The 18,670-nt window shown below is 41.5% G+C and overlaps 1 protein-coding gene across 1 annotated transcript in view; it reads right to left on the bottom strand.

The window, feature by feature from the left end:
• LOC112047930 (dedicator of cytokinesis protein 7) overlaps nucleotides 1-18,670 on the bottom strand; it is a 50,455-nt gene that overhangs the window by 14,567 nt on the left and 17,218 nt on the right. The window contains exons 17-32 of the mRNA XM_052891207.1: nucleotides 18,303-18,435; nucleotides 17,123-17,222; nucleotides 16,172-16,321; nucleotides 15,151-15,328; nucleotides 13,807-14,021; nucleotides 12,112-12,293; nucleotides 10,970-11,046; nucleotides 7,233-7,409; nucleotides 6,483-6,609; nucleotides 5,425-5,597; nucleotides 4,153-4,287; nucleotides 3,518-3,664; nucleotides 2,315-2,473; nucleotides 1,666-1,842; nucleotides 1,134-1,307; nucleotides 17-147 (exon numbers count right to left, since the gene is read on the bottom strand). Coding sequence (XP_052747167.1) covers nucleotides 17-147; nucleotides 1,134-1,307; nucleotides 1,666-1,842; nucleotides 2,315-2,473; nucleotides 3,518-3,664; nucleotides 4,153-4,287; nucleotides 5,425-5,597; nucleotides 6,483-6,609; nucleotides 7,233-7,409; nucleotides 10,970-11,046; nucleotides 12,112-12,293; nucleotides 13,807-14,021; nucleotides 15,151-15,328; nucleotides 16,172-16,321; nucleotides 17,123-17,222; nucleotides 18,303-18,435 — 2,435 coding nt within the window. The remainder of the gene's footprint in view (nucleotides 1-16; nucleotides 148-1,133; nucleotides 1,308-1,665; nucleotides 1,843-2,314; nucleotides 2,474-3,517; nucleotides 3,665-4,152; nucleotides 4,288-5,424; nucleotides 5,598-6,482; nucleotides 6,610-7,232; nucleotides 7,410-10,969; nucleotides 11,047-12,111; nucleotides 12,294-13,806; nucleotides 14,022-15,150; nucleotides 15,329-16,171; nucleotides 16,322-17,122; nucleotides 17,223-18,302; nucleotides 18,436-18,670) is intronic.

Below are 18,670 nucleotides of genomic sequence, written 5' to 3'. Positions count from 1 at the left end.
GGTCGAGCATTCTCACCCGTGTATGTTGGCGAGCTTCTTGTAGTCGCGGTTGTCCTCGGCGATGGGCAGCAGCACCTTGTACACCTCGTTGACGGTCTCGTACATGCCGGCCGTCATCAGCTCGCCGGCCGCGTGCTCCAGCAGCGCCTGCGCACGACACACTACTTTGAGCGCTTAGAATAGAGCTCCATGTGCAGCTTTTAGATTCTGCTAATAGCCAAAATGCGGTCCCGAAAAAATTACAAGTTATTAGTCGAGGAAGGGTTTTTAAAGGTGAGGCCAAACGAGCGTAATTTCGTGAGTTGTCAGTCACGTAATTTCGGTCGCAGAAATTCGCGTGTAAGTCTGAACTTAACACATTTTGCGACGCCGTGTGGCAGGCACTGGACTTTTGAATAAAACCGAAAGCAGCATAAATTACCCGACTGACAACTCACAAAATTACGTTCGTTTGGCCTCACCCATAATGCAGTCATCTAGCAGTTCTCCATTAATGTTGCGACATACCGCGGAACGGAACGTTTCGGTGCGGAAACTAAAGGAACGGAATTGTCGGTCGGTATGACATCAGACGCGCGGAACTGTCGGTCAAGTGAGCAATGAGTTTTAAAATGTACACGCGAAACTTTTGGTCGAGTAACACGCCGCATGGTGTGTCAGGGGCATTTGGAAAAACCTTACGAGCGTCTTCAACCAAACGTTCCGCAAGTGTCTTGCTACGCTAAAAATTGTTGATTCTTGCAGGGTGTCCTCGGAGGACAAGTTCACAATGACACGGCTCAGTCAGTCGCTCAAGGTCACAGTGAATAAACGTGCGACCTGCAGCTCGTTGGCGGTGAGGTGGTGGTGCAGCGGGTCGGCGCAGCTCTCGTCCAGCGCGTTGCTGTCCTTGACTGTATGTGTAAGTACACTATGAGAGGGCTCGGTCAGTCACTCAAGGTCACGCCAAGTACAGACGGTATGCGTGCAGCTAGACCTGCAGCTCGTTGGCGGTGAGGTGGTGGTGCAGCGGGTCGGCGCAGCTCTCGTCCAGCGCGTTGCTGTCCTTGACTGTATGTGTAAGTACACTATGAGAGGGCTCGGTCAGTCACTCAAGGTCACGCCAAGTACAGACGGTATGCGTGCAGCTAGACCTGCAGCTCGTTGGCGGTGAGGTGGTGGTGAAGCGGGTCGGCGCAACTCTCGTCCAGCGCGTTGTGCGTGACGCGCTGCAGCAGCGCCGCGCCGCGCCCGCCCGCGCGCAGCTGCTCCGCCACCAGCGCCGCGCCGTGCACCAGGCACATGCCCGCCTCCAGGTGGTTCGAGCGCTGGAATTACATTCAGAAAGAAAATACGTTTATTGCTTTTTAGTTTCACAAACAGTACATATTATAAGGCTTTTTACATATTATATGACTGTCACCACCAAACACACCACACCAAACAGAAGGGGTTTACATGGGTATGCACAAAAGCAAATGTCTCGCACGGCGCAAATTCACCTCCCACAACGTCTTGCGAGTGTCATTGAGGAGATCGTCCTCAATCATGTACTACGCGTGTGACGTTGTAGACTCAACATTATTCGAGGAAGGCACTATCAATTTTCCCTAGATAACGTATCCAAATAAGCTGCCTCATCCGGCGAGTAAATAATTATTGAAAAAAAATCAAGTCTAAAAATACCTCCATATGCTTCTGTGCCATGTTGCTGAGCCAGGTGAGCCGCAGGTCGGGGCTGTGCTGGTAGCCGCGCGCGATGCGGTGCATCAGGTCCAGCAGCATCTCGGGGTCTTCTTGGAACTCCTTCATCTTCACGGTATCGCTCAGGATCATGTGAAGATTGAACACCAGGTCTTTCACCTGGAAGAAACAGGATGGATGTTGCACAGGATGAGGTTTACTCTTACAAAGAGTTTTGGCTTTCAACAAGGATGTTGAAAATGAGATCTTTCAGGATTCTTTCTTTTCACCTTTACGTGAAAGATCTCATTTCTTACCTTATTCTCTTAAGGATAAGGTAAGAAATGAGGGTCTTTTAGTAGGACCACTTGTATCAGCGACTTGCTGAACGTGGCCTTCACCATTCTATCATGGAACAGCTTTACATCGCAGCGACCGCGCAGCGACGGACTAAGCGGTATAGTACGTCATTCTTCACACGCACTGCCAAGGTATGGAATGTCCTGCCAGCTTATGTTTCCCTAGCATTATTATATTTTCAAGTCTAGAGTGAATCGGCATCTTCTAGGTACCAGCGACGACAGCGACATCGTCACCTGCATCTTCACCCGGCTGAAGGTCTGCCAGTGGAACCTCAGACACAAAGCGTCACCTGCTCGGGGAAGTTGGTGTCCTGCAGGTCCTGGTCGTGCTCGGCGTACAGCAGCACGGTCTTGAGCGCGCGCCGCAGCGACTCCTCGCTGAACGTGGTGGACGTGCCCACCAGCGACGACAGCGACATCGTCACCTGCATCTTCACCCGGCTGAAGTTCTGCAAAAAACAAGTAGTTTCACATATATTTTCTTGTTATTTGATCTTCTGCCTGCCATTAAGTGACATGAAAATACATACAACGAATTAGGGTAAAAGTCTCGGGTAGCTCCTTATATCCTCCTCCTCCTCGTTGTGGAGAAACTCGGCTTTCTTAGTCTTGTATTCCAGCCTTAGGACTGAGACTCTTAACCTCATCATTATCTCCTTTCCCTTATCCCACTTAAGTACACACATGTCCTCTTTCGCATGTGTGCAACGAGAGTGGATGATGAGTTTACGAGTAATAGACTATTAGCCTATAAGTAAGCCTATAAGTATTGGTATCTGAGGAGCATACTGAACAATCTCCACATATGCAGGTTTCGTTATTGCAGGGCTTGTTCCCATAGATAAAATGGTTTGAGAATGTGCCCAACTTTTTTCAAATAAAGAGATAAAGCTAACAGAAATGCGGGAAGAATCTCTTACAGAGTGGGAAAAATAATGGAAAGAAAGAAGGAAAAGGAGCATGGACGAAGGAATTATAGATGATCTGAAACGCTGGTTTAACAGAAAACATGGAGAGGTGGATCGCTAGCTCACGCAGGCGCTTAGTGGACACGGGGTGTTTAACAATTATCTATTCGCGATTGCCAAAACTCCAACAGAGAAGTGCTACATGCAACACATGCCATTTTGAGTGTCCGGCTTGTGCGGATCTGAGATTAGTGGCACAGGGAACGCACAGCGCCGTAAACTCTCAAAAGTTGATAACGCGTATGCTGAATAGCGAAGAAGAGTGACACGCATACGCACAAATGATAAGAGAGATTAGAGAAAAAGTTGAGACGAGGAAAAGAGAAAATTCGTAAGAGGGCATGAAGTAATGCATAGCGGTCCCGTGCCACCCTTGGAGTACAGAGGAGATTATTTTAGTCCGTGCAAGTCAGACATGCTCTGTCGACATGCAGAAGTCCGCACGGATTTTTTCCTCCTCCAGGAACAAAAAGCCTATAAGTAAGACAAATTGGAAAAACGTGTGGCAGATGGTAGTTGACTTACATTGCCGAGATGGTAATGATGGCGCATGAGCGCGTAGAGCGCGGCGGCGGCGTGCGCGCGCGTGCTGCCGCACAGCGCGGCGCAGTGCCGCAGCAGCACGCGGCACGTGCCCGGACCGGCCTCCTCCGAGCACCACGACCAGCCCAGCTGTGGGACACAATCCATACAAATTTTAAGAAACAATAGGCTATATAACATCACTGTAAAGACGCGAATTAACATTATTTACTTGAAACTTAATGTTTTTGTGATGATAGTAAACGTCACTCACTGAAAGTAAACCAAAACGTCACTAACTGACAACTAATTTGAAATTCAATGACTCTTCCTCCAACCAAGAAACGGTCACCACACATGTCTCAAAGAAATAAGCCGTTTTACAAGAAAATCTATGTTTTATGGAGCCTGGCCCTTACAATCACCTACCTAATATTTTGAAGGTGTTGCCAATGCTACAATTAATAGGTAGACCATCAATCGTCAATCTTTTTTTGGTCGCTCATTGCGCATCCACTTTTTATAAGAGATCGATGGTAACATGACTCAGGCTTACGCAGGCGTCGGCTAGTCTATTATAATTTGATGGTACAAGTGTGTGTGATGTAATATGCGGTAATAAGCGTTAGTGGACGCACCTTCAGTATGAGCGCGCGCACGGAAGCGAACATGTGCTGCAGCACGGTCGCGCTCTGGTTGCGCTGCAGCGCGCGCAGCAGCACCGCCAGCGCGCCGCTGCACGCCTGCTGCCCACCTTCCAGCCCGCTGCACGACTGGGGAACACCTCAAGAGTTACACACTAGTGGACGTCCACTTCTTTGTCCGCCCTTAGGCCTCCTTAATCCGGCGCTGTCGCAAAACACGTTCTTAGCGAACGTTTACTAACTATAAAGTATGTCGCTGCCAAATTTTATCTTTCTACGTCAAGCGTAACGAGATTTCTTTTCGATTTTACAAATTTAGATGGTCTTATTATTAGACATACCTCATTAACCGACTTCAAAAAAGGAGGAGGTTCTGAATTCGTCGGATTTTTTTTTACAAGACATGAAAGTCTATCAGCCCCTGCACTTACCATTGCTAAGTATGCAGTATAATGACTTAAGCAGAGTGGTTTAAAGTCTTTGGTAGTTATGAGATAACAAAAGTGATCCAACGTGGTGCGGGCGCGGTCACATAGCAAGTAGTGCCGTATAAGTGTAGCGCTGAACGATATGCGGAAGGGATACATTTTAATGTATAGACAGATGCAATATACAGGGTAACTGGAAACGTATAGCGATCCCTATAAGGGGTGATAGTAGGGATCATTAGCTATCAAATTGCATTGTGTTACATGGGGCAGAAATGTGCTGATTTCGAAAAAAAGAGGCTTTTCTCTTTTTTTTAAGAAGTGTGGGTTACTCAACTTCAAAGTGGATATTAAAATAAAAGTTACGCATTTAGTGGTTGCTTTTAGTGTTTTAGGTTGGTAACCTATTACATAATAATAATACAAAAAAGAACATAAAAGTTGTACTGTTTTTTAATTACCAATACTAATATTATAAAGCCGCTAATCTCAGGAACTACTGGTCCGATCTCAAAAATTCTTTCAGTGTTAGATAACCCATTTATCGACTATACATTATCCCCATATTCCTACGGGAACAGGAACCACGCGGGTGAAATCGCGCGGCGTCGGCTAGTGACTTATATAATCTAAAAACACGTTTCTCCGATACACAGGGGCGAAGCGGCAGGGCATTCCCCGTCCCCCGTCACACGCCTCTGTATTTTAGCGTATGCTATGAATGACTGATTATTATTTCGGAGACGTCATTAATTGCGTCCGATTGTACTGCGTGTGTGTGTCCAATGCGTGCGTGCGCACGCAACACACGCACGCACTGGCCACTGTAGTACTGCACCTGCACGATGGTCTCGAGCGCGTGCAGCAGCGTGAGCGCCACCTCGGCCGACAGCGCGGCGGACAGCGCGGGCTGCGGGCGCGCGGGCGATGCGGGGCGCGAGCGGGACGCGCCGCGCACCCACTCCTTGCGCCAGCGCTCGCGGCCCGCGCCGCCTCTGCCGCTCGACCCGCCTGCAATACAATACCAGTACATAGAAACAGAGAGCTGTGTGCCTAGTGGGAGTTCCATATAAATGCAAATTTATATGGAATTGAAACAGTTGTGCAGTAGTGCCACTAGATGGCGCTGTTTCAATTCCTTAGAAATTCTTGTTTACGTTACGTGACAGTTACAGTATCAAACTGCCACTAGGCCTCTGTACTCGGTGATCGATCACGTAAAGATTACCTACAATAGGCTAGTTGACACTTCTTTTTGAATGGTCTTAAAAAGTTCATTATCATTCTAATAGATTGATTTTTTTTTGAGACGTAATACTTACATGAAAATTTAAGTTTTTAAATATATTTTTGACAATACGAGCCCAAATGCCCGTCGGCCATGATGTTATTTCAACTGTTTCATGACGTCACTTTATCAAATCCTTTACAATCGGAGCATTTGACAAAAGTATTAGTTAACAATGAGTTTGACGTTTAGTAACATTATGACGTCACAAAATGGAAAATTTGATACATGAAATATATTTCCAATAACTATCAGGGGGTGATAAGTGATCGATACTGATGTCAAAAATGCAATCAGTAAAATTTTTGTCTATCTGTCTGTCTGTTTGTATGTTCGTTATAGGAACAAAAATTACTCGACGGATTTTAACGAAACTTGGTACTTCTTACTCTTACTCTTCATATTCCTGGGCAGATTATAGTATACTTTTCATCACCCTACGATCAATAGGAGCAGAACAGTGAAGGGAAATGTTGAGAAAACGGGAGAAGTTACTCAATTTTTACAGCGATACTTCTGTAAGGGCTGGATTAAAGAGGTCTAAAGAAGTCTAAAGGTCCGCTAGATAAAAGTATTTATATGGCACAATGTCAGTACAAAGAACGCACCTTTGCGTCGCATAATGAAGTCAGAGCGCGCGGAGCCCTGTCCCAGAATAACGTCCTCTAGTTTGGCTTTGATGTCCGTCGTCTTGCGCACGTTCTGTTGAGCGCACTTCATTATTTCTTTACGGCCCTGTAACATAAAAAAAAAATAGAGACATATATGTTATCCTTAAATTAATAATCTCACTTGTGATATTATAATCTCTCGTCATGTTGTAAACTGAACATATTGATTACAATTTAACGTGTTATTTTTCGGTATATTATAATCTATCGAAGTGACTGAAGTCTACTGTCCGAACTTGACCCTGATTGGTCGGCCTTACAGCAGATCGTTCAGTGGCCATAGAGTTAAGAATGAAACAAATAAGTCATAAATTGTAATCAGTATGTTCAATTCACAATATATTGACAGATTGCAATATCGCGAGTGAGATTATAAACTAACGTATTTTACAATTTAATGGTGACATATACACATCGAAGAGAAAGGAAACATTACATTGCAAAAAAAAAATTAAAATAATGCAGTGTGATTCTGTGACATATACGAAACTCGTGAGCTCAACGAAAACTTCACCACGCCTGCAGGTATTCAGAAGCTAGCTGCCGTACCTCGGCTGCATGAGGTTGGTCGAAGAACTTGAGTATTCTCTATTGGACTTACTTGACGAAGCAGGATCTTCAACTGCGTTCATGATACTTTCACATTTATAATATTAGCAAGTTTTAGCAGCAAGTTGACAACGTCACCTTATACTCCTGACACTTGAAGCACAAGTCGATGAGGGCCAGCAAGCAGTGCAGCCTGGCGGGCCGCAGCTCGGCCACCGCCGCCGCCAGCGCGCCGCGCTCGCTCCACTTGAGCAGCCACACCAGACACATCAGCAAGTTGCGACTTGTCTCGCTGTTGAATGGCGGACGTCCGTTCTGCAAATTAAAATTCCTTTTATTCCAACACTGCGCTTTCCGGTGCGGGGTCGCCATTCCAGCACCTTGGGTCCCCAACGTCCATCGGCTCTTGGAACTATGTGGCCTGCCCATTGCCACTTCAGCTTCGCGACTAGCTGAGCTATATCAGTGACTTTGGTTCTTCTGCGGATCTCCTCATTTCTGATTCGATCACGCAGAGAAACCCCAAGCGCTCCATCGCCCATCGAGTGACTTTGAGCCTATGAGGGCTACAGTTAGCGACCAGGTTTCGGATCCGTAAGTCATCACTGGCGACACGCATTGTTCGAAGACTTTCGTCTTCAGGCACAGAGGAATTTCGGACGAAAAGATGGACTTGTATCGCACTCAAATTCACCAACAAAATTGTCTGTCGTTTTTTGAAGGGGACGAGGTACACTTACACCTAGAAAATATTTAACACCAATAAATGTATCCTGTCTTTACACTACAACGCTCTGCTTTGCAAGACGGTCTACCGATACTGACAAAAAAAAACCCGCGGTTAAAGCCAGTGCGTGTAAAGTTCTATAGATTACAAATTTTGCCGCGGTTTTTACCCGCGAGCATTTATTTTGTAGCAAATCACGGTTTTAAAATAAGTCGCGAAAAAAGCTTGTATTAGTTTTGTAGGGGCACAAACTCACGCGATTAAAAACCACACCGGTAGTGCGGTCTAGGCCTAAGGCGAGGTTTTCCTCTTTCCACTATACAATTATTAACACTGTTGGTCATAATGTAAAATATTTTAACATTTTTATATGCAAAAAAGCAAGTCTGTCAGTCTGTTTTGCCTTTTAACGGCTTAACCATTGTACCGGTTTGGAAGAATTTTGGTATAGAGATATATTGAAACTAAAACATAGGCTACTTCTTATCCCGGAAAAATCGATTTTTAAAAAAACAGAATTTCAGGCGTCCGCTACTAATAATGTATGTTAAATATTTTTTAAATATTTTTTTTAATTACAAAATATTTAACACCATTAAATATTTCAATTTTAGGAAAGGTATTGCTGAAACTCTTGCAATCTGTCGATTGTCGAGAAAAAAAAATATTTGTAATTAAAAAAAATATGAATAAAATTTCAACAACTATAACTACATATATATAACTATAACTATACAGTACAACTATAAATTCAAATCGTAATACACACACATGAATATTTTAATAAACATTAATAGACGCAGTTTGTATAAACAGCCTTTGTTATTTTTGGCCAACAATTGTCTAGCGAGGCAGGCTATGGTAATTGGTCTAATTTAACAACCCGTGTTCGGCTCACTGTTGAGCACGAGTCTCCTTTCAGAATGAGAGGGGTTAGACCTTAGTCCACCATGCTGCCTAATGCGGATTGGCTGACTTCACACACGCAGAATTAAAAAAAATCTCAGGTATGCAGGTTTCTTCACGATGTTTTCCTTCACTGTTTTAGACACGTGATATTTAATTTCTTAAAATGCACATAACTGAAAAGTAGGAGGTGCATGCCCGAACCGAATTCGAACCTACACCCTCCGAATCGAAGGTACAGATCATATCCACTGGGCTATCACGTCGCTACTAGTATATGTATAATCGAGATAGCGTCAATAGCTCAAAGATAAAGCGGTCGGACTCATCACCGAGGGGTGGTGGTTCGATTCCCGACCACTGGACCGTTATCGCACCCCCTCCTAATTCTCAGTCTTTACCGACTAGTTGCAAGGGATTGTGAAAAAATATTGGTCATATTTAAAAAAGCTATGGCAAATATTCTTTTTAAAACATCTACATATAGTGAGCTTTTTTCCTTTAAGGTTTCAAAAAAATCCGCTAGAGGCAGCACCAAGAGGCGGAGAATAAATTAAAATTCGACTTTATCAGCTCTCGTTCTATATAATATAAAGTATCATGCTAGACAGAGAGATAGAAGTGGATTGAAAAAAAAAATGAAAACAATACTAGTGCTAAACTTTCACACTAGATGGCGTTAGGAGTAGGTTACGCCGCGGCAGCGTTTGTCAGTAACAGAAAGTATATCACGTGCCGGACAAGTATTGGAGGCTAACACACCTGAATTCTCAGGTATGCAGGTTTCAATTTTTTAATGGTGTAAATGCATGATATAGTTACTGTCATGCAACACTTAGTAAACTTATAATAAAAATAATTGATTGAAGGTGCGAGTGAGAGTGCTGAGTGACAAATCGTTTCACACTTGAAAGTTTGTCGCGATTCGGCGATTCACGTCACGTTAATTAATATTAATAGTAGAGGCGAGTCGTACTCGCTAAAACGCGTACTGAGTATTACGAGTACGGCGAGAGACGCGTTCCAAAGACTAGCTCCACGAGTATTTAGAAGTACGAGCCATTAGGACCTATAGAATAGATACGTACTCATAACTCAGTGGCCAGCGATTTTACATCATATTATCTGATAGTAAGCGTACATTAATTTCAACCGAGTTCTACACAGTCATTTGGAATAGTGGTATGAACGCAAGGTACGATAAACTAAGTATCCTGAGTTCGATCCCGGGTAACAGAAAATCATTTTTGTCTTTTTATTTTGTTTTTCTCAATTGGTTTCTTCAACTATTTTTGGTTTTTGTAATCCACAAAAAAAAATTTGCAAAAAAAAATATTTCAGTCATTAATTTCAAAATTTCAATTTAATTTTATTATTTAGTTATTTCTTTTAATATTACCTCATGATACTGTCGGGTTACATTAACTTGTTACTTTAGCGGATAAATAATCATACTAAAACAAATAAACATTATGTTTTTAAAATAAGGATTAACATCAGGGACTCCAAATATTGGAGTATTAAGAGTATTAAGTATTTACTGCGTTGAAAAATCGGTTTTATGTTTAATAGGGTAAAGACAATTTTTCTTCGGCAATGGGACGTCACTCACACATTCTTAAACGAACGCGTCTCGCGATGTTTTGTCTGTTGGAGTATGAAGTGTTTATTGCGTTGAAAAACCGGTCTTATCTCTAGACAACAAAGTCTATTTTCTTTCGGCATTGATAGAAGTCTCTCACTCACACATTACTAATCGAACGCGTCTCTGAACACGTCCCGCATTGGTTGGACCGTTAGAGTATTTGCGAGTATTGGACTCGCACTCTGTTGACGTCTTGCGCTCCTCGGTACTCGGTACTTCTAAATACGCGTAATACGTGTTTATGTCCCTGCTCCGTACTCGTACGCCATACGTCTTCTATCAAACCTAGTGTTAAGACCTGCTCCAGTATATACGCCTCACCTCTAATAAACATTTAAATTTGCGGGTGGGTAATAAAGAAGGCATTTTTCATTAGGGAGACGAACTGACGAAACCAGTTAAGTTATCGAATTTCAATAGGGGTTTTTGAAACGCGTTATTCTGATAACGGAGGTTAAGTTAGTTATTTAATTATTTTTAACTGTAGTGTAAATTCTTATACTTGACTTGTGCGCCGTAAGATGATGCGGGTAACCCCGACCTGACAATTCATTTCGTTTCTGATTTCACTCTTGGAAATGAAGAAAAAAGACTAACCTGTTTGAAATCTTCGGGCGAAGATGGTGCGTACATACTTCCAAACTGACTCATTTCTCCATCCAGTTGCAGTATTTCTGTAAAAGTATGCAATACTAGAAATAGAATACATGTCAATTTTGTGTTGTTGGTATTTTTTTTTAATTACAAGACTTTTTATTGTTATTAAAAGATCATGTTCCAATTGTGTATGGAGGCTGGCTCCTTTATTCTTAGTGTCAACTAAGCAGAACAAATTATTTCTATCTATCTATAAAATATAGGGCTTAAAACCTAAAATGAAAAATTTTTTGGAACTTGCATTTTTTTATAATGTTTTTTTTCAACTTTTGTTATATTGACATTTGACAATATTACATGACATTGACAGCTTACGCCGGATATGAATTAAATTCAATTATTTTTATTGTTCTGAACACTTTTACTGTATGTTTATTGTTTTATTTGTAGACAAGGTAGCTAAACAAAAAAAATAATTATTTTATAATTCAAGCTTGTCCCAAAAATCTGAAAATGGTTTTTTTACTACAAAGCTACAATTTGTGTCTTCTATCCATAAAAAAATATTATCAACTTGTAAATTATCCTACTAATATTATAAATGCGAAAGTTTGTATGGATGTTTGAATGTATGTTTGTTTGGATGTTTGTTACTCTTCAACGCCGCTACTACTGAAGCGATTTCGATGAAATTTGGAATAGAAATAGATTTTACTCTGAATTAACATATTTTATCCCGAAAAAATCCATGGTTTCCCGAGATTTGCGAAAACGGATGATTTTGATGATATAAATGTTTGTTACTCTTTCACGCCTCGACTACTGAACCGAATTAGCTGAAATTTGGTTTTGAGATCTAAAATAGAATGAATTAACACATACGCTATTTTTTATCTCGGAAAAATCCATGGTTCCTTCATGGATCCAAGTCGCGGACGTCCTCTAGTAAATAATAAAGGCCCATTTTAAGACATGTCCTTTATAATTCTTTTTATTATTTATTCATGTTACAATCGTTGTGACGTCACAAAATCGTATTTAAATTAGTAGCTATCTACGATCCAACACTACAAAGATGTCCCTGTATCTTAGAAAGTAATAGCCTTGATTGACCGAGATACCTTTGAGAATTTGTCGCATACCTTTTCCGCTGTCGAACCCCCGATACAGCTGCGGCTGCGCGTCCATGACGATGCCGAGCAGCGGCATGTAGAGCGCCGCGACGCGCGCCTTCACGTCCGGCTGCGACAGTCGCGGGTCCGCGTCGTGCGCCGTCAGCAGCGACAGCACGGCGTTCACCGCCGCGCACTGCAGCACTGGACTCCTGGACGGGGAGGAGATGAACCTCACTTTAGGAGTTTCATTTTTAATTCCTGTTACAGCTCAGACCAATTATAGAAGGACCTGTATCGCATTCATAGTCACGAACAAAATTGTCTGTCATCTTCTGAGGAAAACGAGCTTAAATTTGGTATATATATCTTATACTAAACTAGAAGTTATTGCCCGTTTTTTACACAATTCAATTACACAAAAAAGTATTTTTTCGGAGCTCTTTAACCGAGGAACACGATTATAACTATTTAACATCGATTCTATAGAGACAGTGTTTATAATTGCATTAGATCGTTGATTATATACTTTGACAGAAAAGTAACGTCTAGCGAGGCAGGTCCTATACAATAATTGGTTTGAGTGTTACAGTATGGCTTCGCAATACATTTAGTCAGTTAACAAGTAAAACAAGTAAAAAAGTGGTCAAATATAATCCATCGTCCGTCGTCGGGTCGTTGGCAGTCAGTTAGTCCTAATCAAGTCATGCAAAATAGGGATGATGACAGTTTTTTAAATTGTATATAAATTAAGAGTATGCTAATAGTAAAGCAATTTTGTAAAAGTAACAGGGTATCTGCGATCATTACTTTCGGAGCTACAGGGATTTAAAGGGTCAGATTAGGCGCGCGGATCCCTGAAAAACGCCCCATACAAAATGGTACGAACTAATGACGTCGTAGGCACTTAATGATAGTTAGATTTGTATGGGCGTTTAAACAAAATTAATAATATCTTTGTTAATTCTGCGTTTTTGTTAATAGTTCATTTATTAAAAAATATCACATTTAATGTAAGGAAGCTAAAACTGTATGAATTTTCATCTAATTACGATAAAAGATATTTAATAGATTTTGAAATTTTATAACCTCATTTATTTTGCAAATATCCAGTCAATCTTTGCTTTTTATGTAAAAATTAGTTAACATTGACCTTATTTATCCGAATTTATGATAAAAATCGATATATTCAAACCTAGTCATCATCAAGTCAATGAAAATAAAAAGTGAGCGAATGATAAAAGCAACACGTGATTGTTACGATTTTTCCGCCAAACTCAATAATTTCGTTCATCTCACTCAAGAGTAATGTTTAAAAAAAAAGTTGTTCGCGCGTTATGTAAATGTAGTTGCCGAGTCGCATACTAGATGGCGTTACTGATAGTTTGGAATAAAATTGTATCGCGCTATGATGATTTTCACCATAAAACCACTGAAATTATTCATAATGGAATTTTGCATGCTCGTGTTATCGCATTTTCCTATTATTGTGTGGTTGTTTGGAATTAATGGCTACGTGGCGATAAGGTTGCCACGTAGCCATTAATTATTACGCAATAAGAGTTTGATTGATTGAACGCGCTAATTTCAGGAACTACTGGTCCGAAATTCTTTCAGTGTTAGATAGCCAATTTATCGAGGTAGGCTATAGGGTATCTATTATCCCCGTACTCTTACGGGGACGGGAACCACGCGCGGCGGCAGCTAGTAGCAGTGTACACGTACTGCAAGTCGAGGGCGGCGGTGAGGTCGGCGAGCAGCAGCCCCGCCAGGTAGTGCCGGGAGCGGAACTCGCCGGACAGCGCCGTGGGCTTGCGGCGGCCGTCCTCCGAGCCGCCGGAGCGGGCCGAGGGCGCCGGCGACGCCGCGCCGCCCGCGCCGCCCGGCAGGCACAGCGACACGTAGTGCTCGTGCGAGCACACGATGCGGAGAAACGACAGCTGTATTGTAATTTCTTTAATATGGAAGACATTATGGCACGTTCTAACAGATACAAAAATAAACTTGTAGTGCCAAGGCAGAGATTAAATATATTTAAAAATAACAGATATTGTATGGCCATACGCATATACAATCATATTCCAAAGAGTTCGAAAGGATTAGATGCTATGCAATTCAGAGGAAGAATGGTCAAAATACTCCAAGATATAGGATATTACACAGTAGCAAAGTTCCTTAATGACAATTTTTTTTATAAAAACAATAAAATGTAAATGTATACTTAATGTTTTGACAGTATTACTTTGGTTTAATTTAATTTTATTATTTTTGTTATATGACTTTAATTTATGAAATGACATTGTAAATAATTGACAATTCTAATATTAGTAACTAAAAATTATTATAATGTACTCGGCTTGCAAGCCTATGAGGCAGATTGTGTATGAGAATTAAAATGTAACAATATCTGTATATGACCACATTCTGGCAATAAATGATTTATGATTATGATTATGATGTACATACAAACATACGAAGTTAACTTGATAAAGTCTTAGTAATCGATGAACGCCGGCTGCACGCACAAAAAAGTGTCAAGTTCCCCCTGAGCTTGTTCGGACTCTTTAGCTGCTAAACGTGTCTGAACACCAAAAATTTCGTCAAGTAGGTCATTACATAATTTTGTCGAGTCAATACATTTTACTCTATTTTAACGGACAAGTACGCCCTCCTACCACACGTCCACGCTCACTGGTTCACCGACTAAACATGTCTTCCTGGCAAATTAGTCAAGTTCATTGCCGCAGCGAAACGTCATTCATTCATGACGTTTCGCTGAAGCGAAGAGACAACTGTGAAGTTTGTTACAAAATATCTAGACCATGAATATTTATGGAATGTTAAGTCCACAGAATATAGTAACAAACAAATTAAAAAATCGGCCTACATAGATTTGGAAAACTATGAATAGTTATTCATCTTGCAAACCACAACTCACTTGTGAACTGTTTTCGAACAAAGTGCGACCCATTTTTGGTCAGTAGCAAGTAGTTTAGTACGCCACTCGACTGGCAAACACTCCCGAGCACCCTGTATACCACTGGAACAAACGGGAGGCATAGATCGTACCTTGTAATGCACCAGAGGCACGGCGTCGGGCAGCGAGGCGATCTTGGCGCACATCTGCTTGTGGTAGCCGCGCACGAGGTTGAACACGTACCCGCGGTCCACCACGCTCAGCAGGTCGAACAGGAAGAACGCCAGGCTGTTGTTGAGGCTCTGCGTCAGCCGACTGTTCTTGCCGTATCTGAAACATTTCGCAAGTGATTAACACCCAACGATTAACTTCATCATTATCAACCCATATTCGGCTCACTGCTGAGCCTGATTCTCCTCTCAGAATAAGAGGGGTTAGGTCAATAGTCCACCACGCTGGCCCAGTGCGGATTGGCAGACATCACACACGCAGAAAATTAATAAAATTCTCAGGTATGCCGATTTTCTCACGATGTTTTCCTTCACCGTTTGAGACACGTGATATTTAATTTCTTAAAATGCACACAACTGAAAAGTTGGAGGTGCATGCCCCGGACCGGTTTCGAACCCACACCCTCTGGAATTAGAGGTAGAGGTCATATCCACTGGGCTATCACGGATCTTAACGATCACAATTAACTTAACGTTATCTTAATATATAAATGTGAAAGGTCATTCATCACGATATCTCGAAAACCGCTTAACGTACGAGTACAAAGATGAAACGCAGGGAAGTAGTATAAGTAGAAGTAGTATCCGCTAAGAATGGATTTTGCGAAAGGGCCGGATTAAAGAGGTGGCAGAGAAGTGGTTAGTAGTCTGTTGACATCCGTTACAAATCAATTTTGCGGCAGAGTCAGATTAAGGAGGTCTAAAGGCTCTCGCTAGTTTCAATTAAAGTCCTTCATTTTGTATACTACAAAGTTGAAATTTAGCAAAGAGGTAGCTAACAGTTTACACCGATTTTTAGGCGGACGAAGTCGCGGGCGTCCACTAGTATTATTATATTATGACAAGGTTATCTAGACATAGATAGGTTTTTTTTAGGAATCCATACCCAAGGGGTAAATCGGGACCCCGTTACTGAAACCCCGGCATCAACAATGGTACCCACTTGGAGATGATCTCCGCGGTGACGTTGTTGACGAGCGTGCTGAGGTCGTCCGTGAACTGGTCGGGGAAGCGCGCCTTGCGCGGCGCCTCGTGCGCGCCGCTCCAGTACAGGTACTCCACCATGGACTTCACCATCAACTCGAACAAGGCCCTGGGAATATAATTTATATTCCCATTAGCGAATCCACACAAGCTTCGCATCAACTTATGTGCAATTACTTCTTACCTAACCGTTCTTTTAGTCCTACCAATAATAGTCAAAACTCAAAATTCATTTATTTCAATTAGGCTTACTTTACAAGCACTTTTGAAAGGTCAAGATTATGTCAAAATTTAATTTAATCTAATGGTGGTAACAATCGTCGAAAACTTAAAACTAAAGTTACGTGGGTTCCAAACGCGCCTTGGAGAAGAGCCCACAACAAACTCAGCCAAGGTTTTTTTGTTTAGAATCATTTTACAAACTTATTTAAAACTAAGCACACAGTCGTATATTAGAGTATAACACCAAGCTTTTTTATTATTAATATAATCATTAACACTATAATAAACCTTTCAAAAAAGCTTGCGTTTAATAAACACTTTTAACTTTTTGTGAGACATTCCAGTAGCTTCATGTGGTAGTTTATTATAAAAACGTATGCAATTGCCCTTAAAAGAATTACAAATTTTTTGCCCTACCGTTGTATTTATTGTAACCTTGAGCGAAGTCCCGGACTTGTGACCGATGGATGTAGGTTTAAGGACGTCTTTTAAAACCAGGTAACACTCCTCTTCTTCGCTCAAGTCATTCTCATAGCCAAATCTGGCAAGATCTCATCAGAGTTTTTGACGGCTTCCGTGGCGCAGTGGTAGGCACGGTAGTTTTACAAGACGGAGGTCCTGGGTTCGATCCCTGGCTGGGTCGATTGAGGTTTTACAAAGGTTGTACAAATCTGTAGATATGCTTTACCAAGAATTCTGCATAGCCAGATCCCTGGTGGCGCCGCTCGCCACGACCCACTGCAAGGCCAACTCCTCGTGAAGTATCTTGCACGAGCCGTCCGTCAGAACTGTTTACAAAATGGTCATAGTTTAAGCTATTTTTGTTCATGAAATAGGCTCGCTTTTGACCACGATCGTTTGATGGTAAGTGTAGATGTGGCCTAAAGAGGAGCAACCTTGACTAGAAGACAAATTATCAATTACTCATTAGGCTAGTTGACACATTTTTAAATGGTCTTAAATAGTTTACTATAGTTCTACTAGATTGAAAAAAAATATTTTTTTTTTGAGACGTGATTACTTGAAAATTTTAGTTTTTAAATATGTTTTTGACAATACGAGCCAAAACGCATGTCGGCCATGATGACCTATATTTCAACTGTTTCATGACATCACTATAACAAATATCTTACAAACGGAGGATTGGACAAAAATATTATTTAACAATAAGTTTGACGTTTATCAACTCATCTCATCACAACAACCGGTTGACATACAAGTTGAAATTCGGCAGGAAGATAGTTAGTTAGTAGACATCTGTTAAGATGTAACAACTGAGCCGAATTAAGTTCTAAAGACGGACGTACCTATACGAATATTAGAATAAGCTAATACGTATTATATAATAAAATAAAATAAAATAAAAAAATAAAAAAGCCTTTTATTTCCTAAATAGGTTTGACAATCTGGTACGTTATTTTAAATAAAGATTTTTTTAAACAGACAAAAAGGAAAATATTTACAATGTACCATTTATAACTTATTTATATTTATACTATTAGGAACCCCTCTCAGGTGAAGGCGCCTCTTCCAAGGATTGCTATTTTTACTAACTTTGTTTCCATTGCGGTCCAGCTATTTTTCTAATCGTGTTTCCAGCTTATGTAGGCACCTATACGACGGCATTTTGTCAAATTGCCTGGATTGGATTGCCTGGCAGTCCTCGCCATTTTGTTATCTATTCGTCCTTGTGATGATAGCGTTCTAACATTGTAGGTAGTTAGGTATAATTTCTTTCATTTCATTCACGTATTATATAATATGTATTAAGTTTGTTTTGAAATATTGTTATAAGGCTAAATTTTGATTGAAATAAAGGCAATTATTATTATTGAACTGGGTTAGAGCTGGTAACAAGTGCGGCTCACCGGAAGGCGGCAGCGGCAGGCCGATGTCTCGGTCGGAGAGCGCGGGTCGCGGGATGCGGCACTGGTACTGGATGTAGCTGGTGATGAGCCCGCTGCGCCCGTGCGCGTCGCACGTGGCGCCTTCATTCATATTCTACAAAAAACACATACAAACGTTCAAACATTTACTTAACTTAATATAACAAATCCTACAGTTTACTAAAGATTTAGAGGCAAACCACATTACCGAGACCTCGCGAGGGCGGTAAGACAACAGCTCTACAACAACAAGAGTATGAGCGTGAAATCTGTCAACTAATGAAACAAGTTCCTCTCTTGCAACTACGACGTCATACACCTGCACTACGCAGGCGAGGAGTCAATTATGT

This window comes from Bicyclus anynana, chromosome 3 (genome assembly GCF_947172395.1).
Source record: "Bicyclus anynana chromosome 3, ilBicAnyn1.1, whole genome shotgun sequence".
In the NCBI taxonomy this organism is placed as follows: domain Eukaryota; kingdom Metazoa; phylum Arthropoda; class Insecta; order Lepidoptera; family Nymphalidae; genus Bicyclus; species Bicyclus anynana.
The sequence above is the reverse complement of the archived record's forward strand: the minus strand, read 5'-3'. Positions and strand labels throughout refer to the sequence as shown.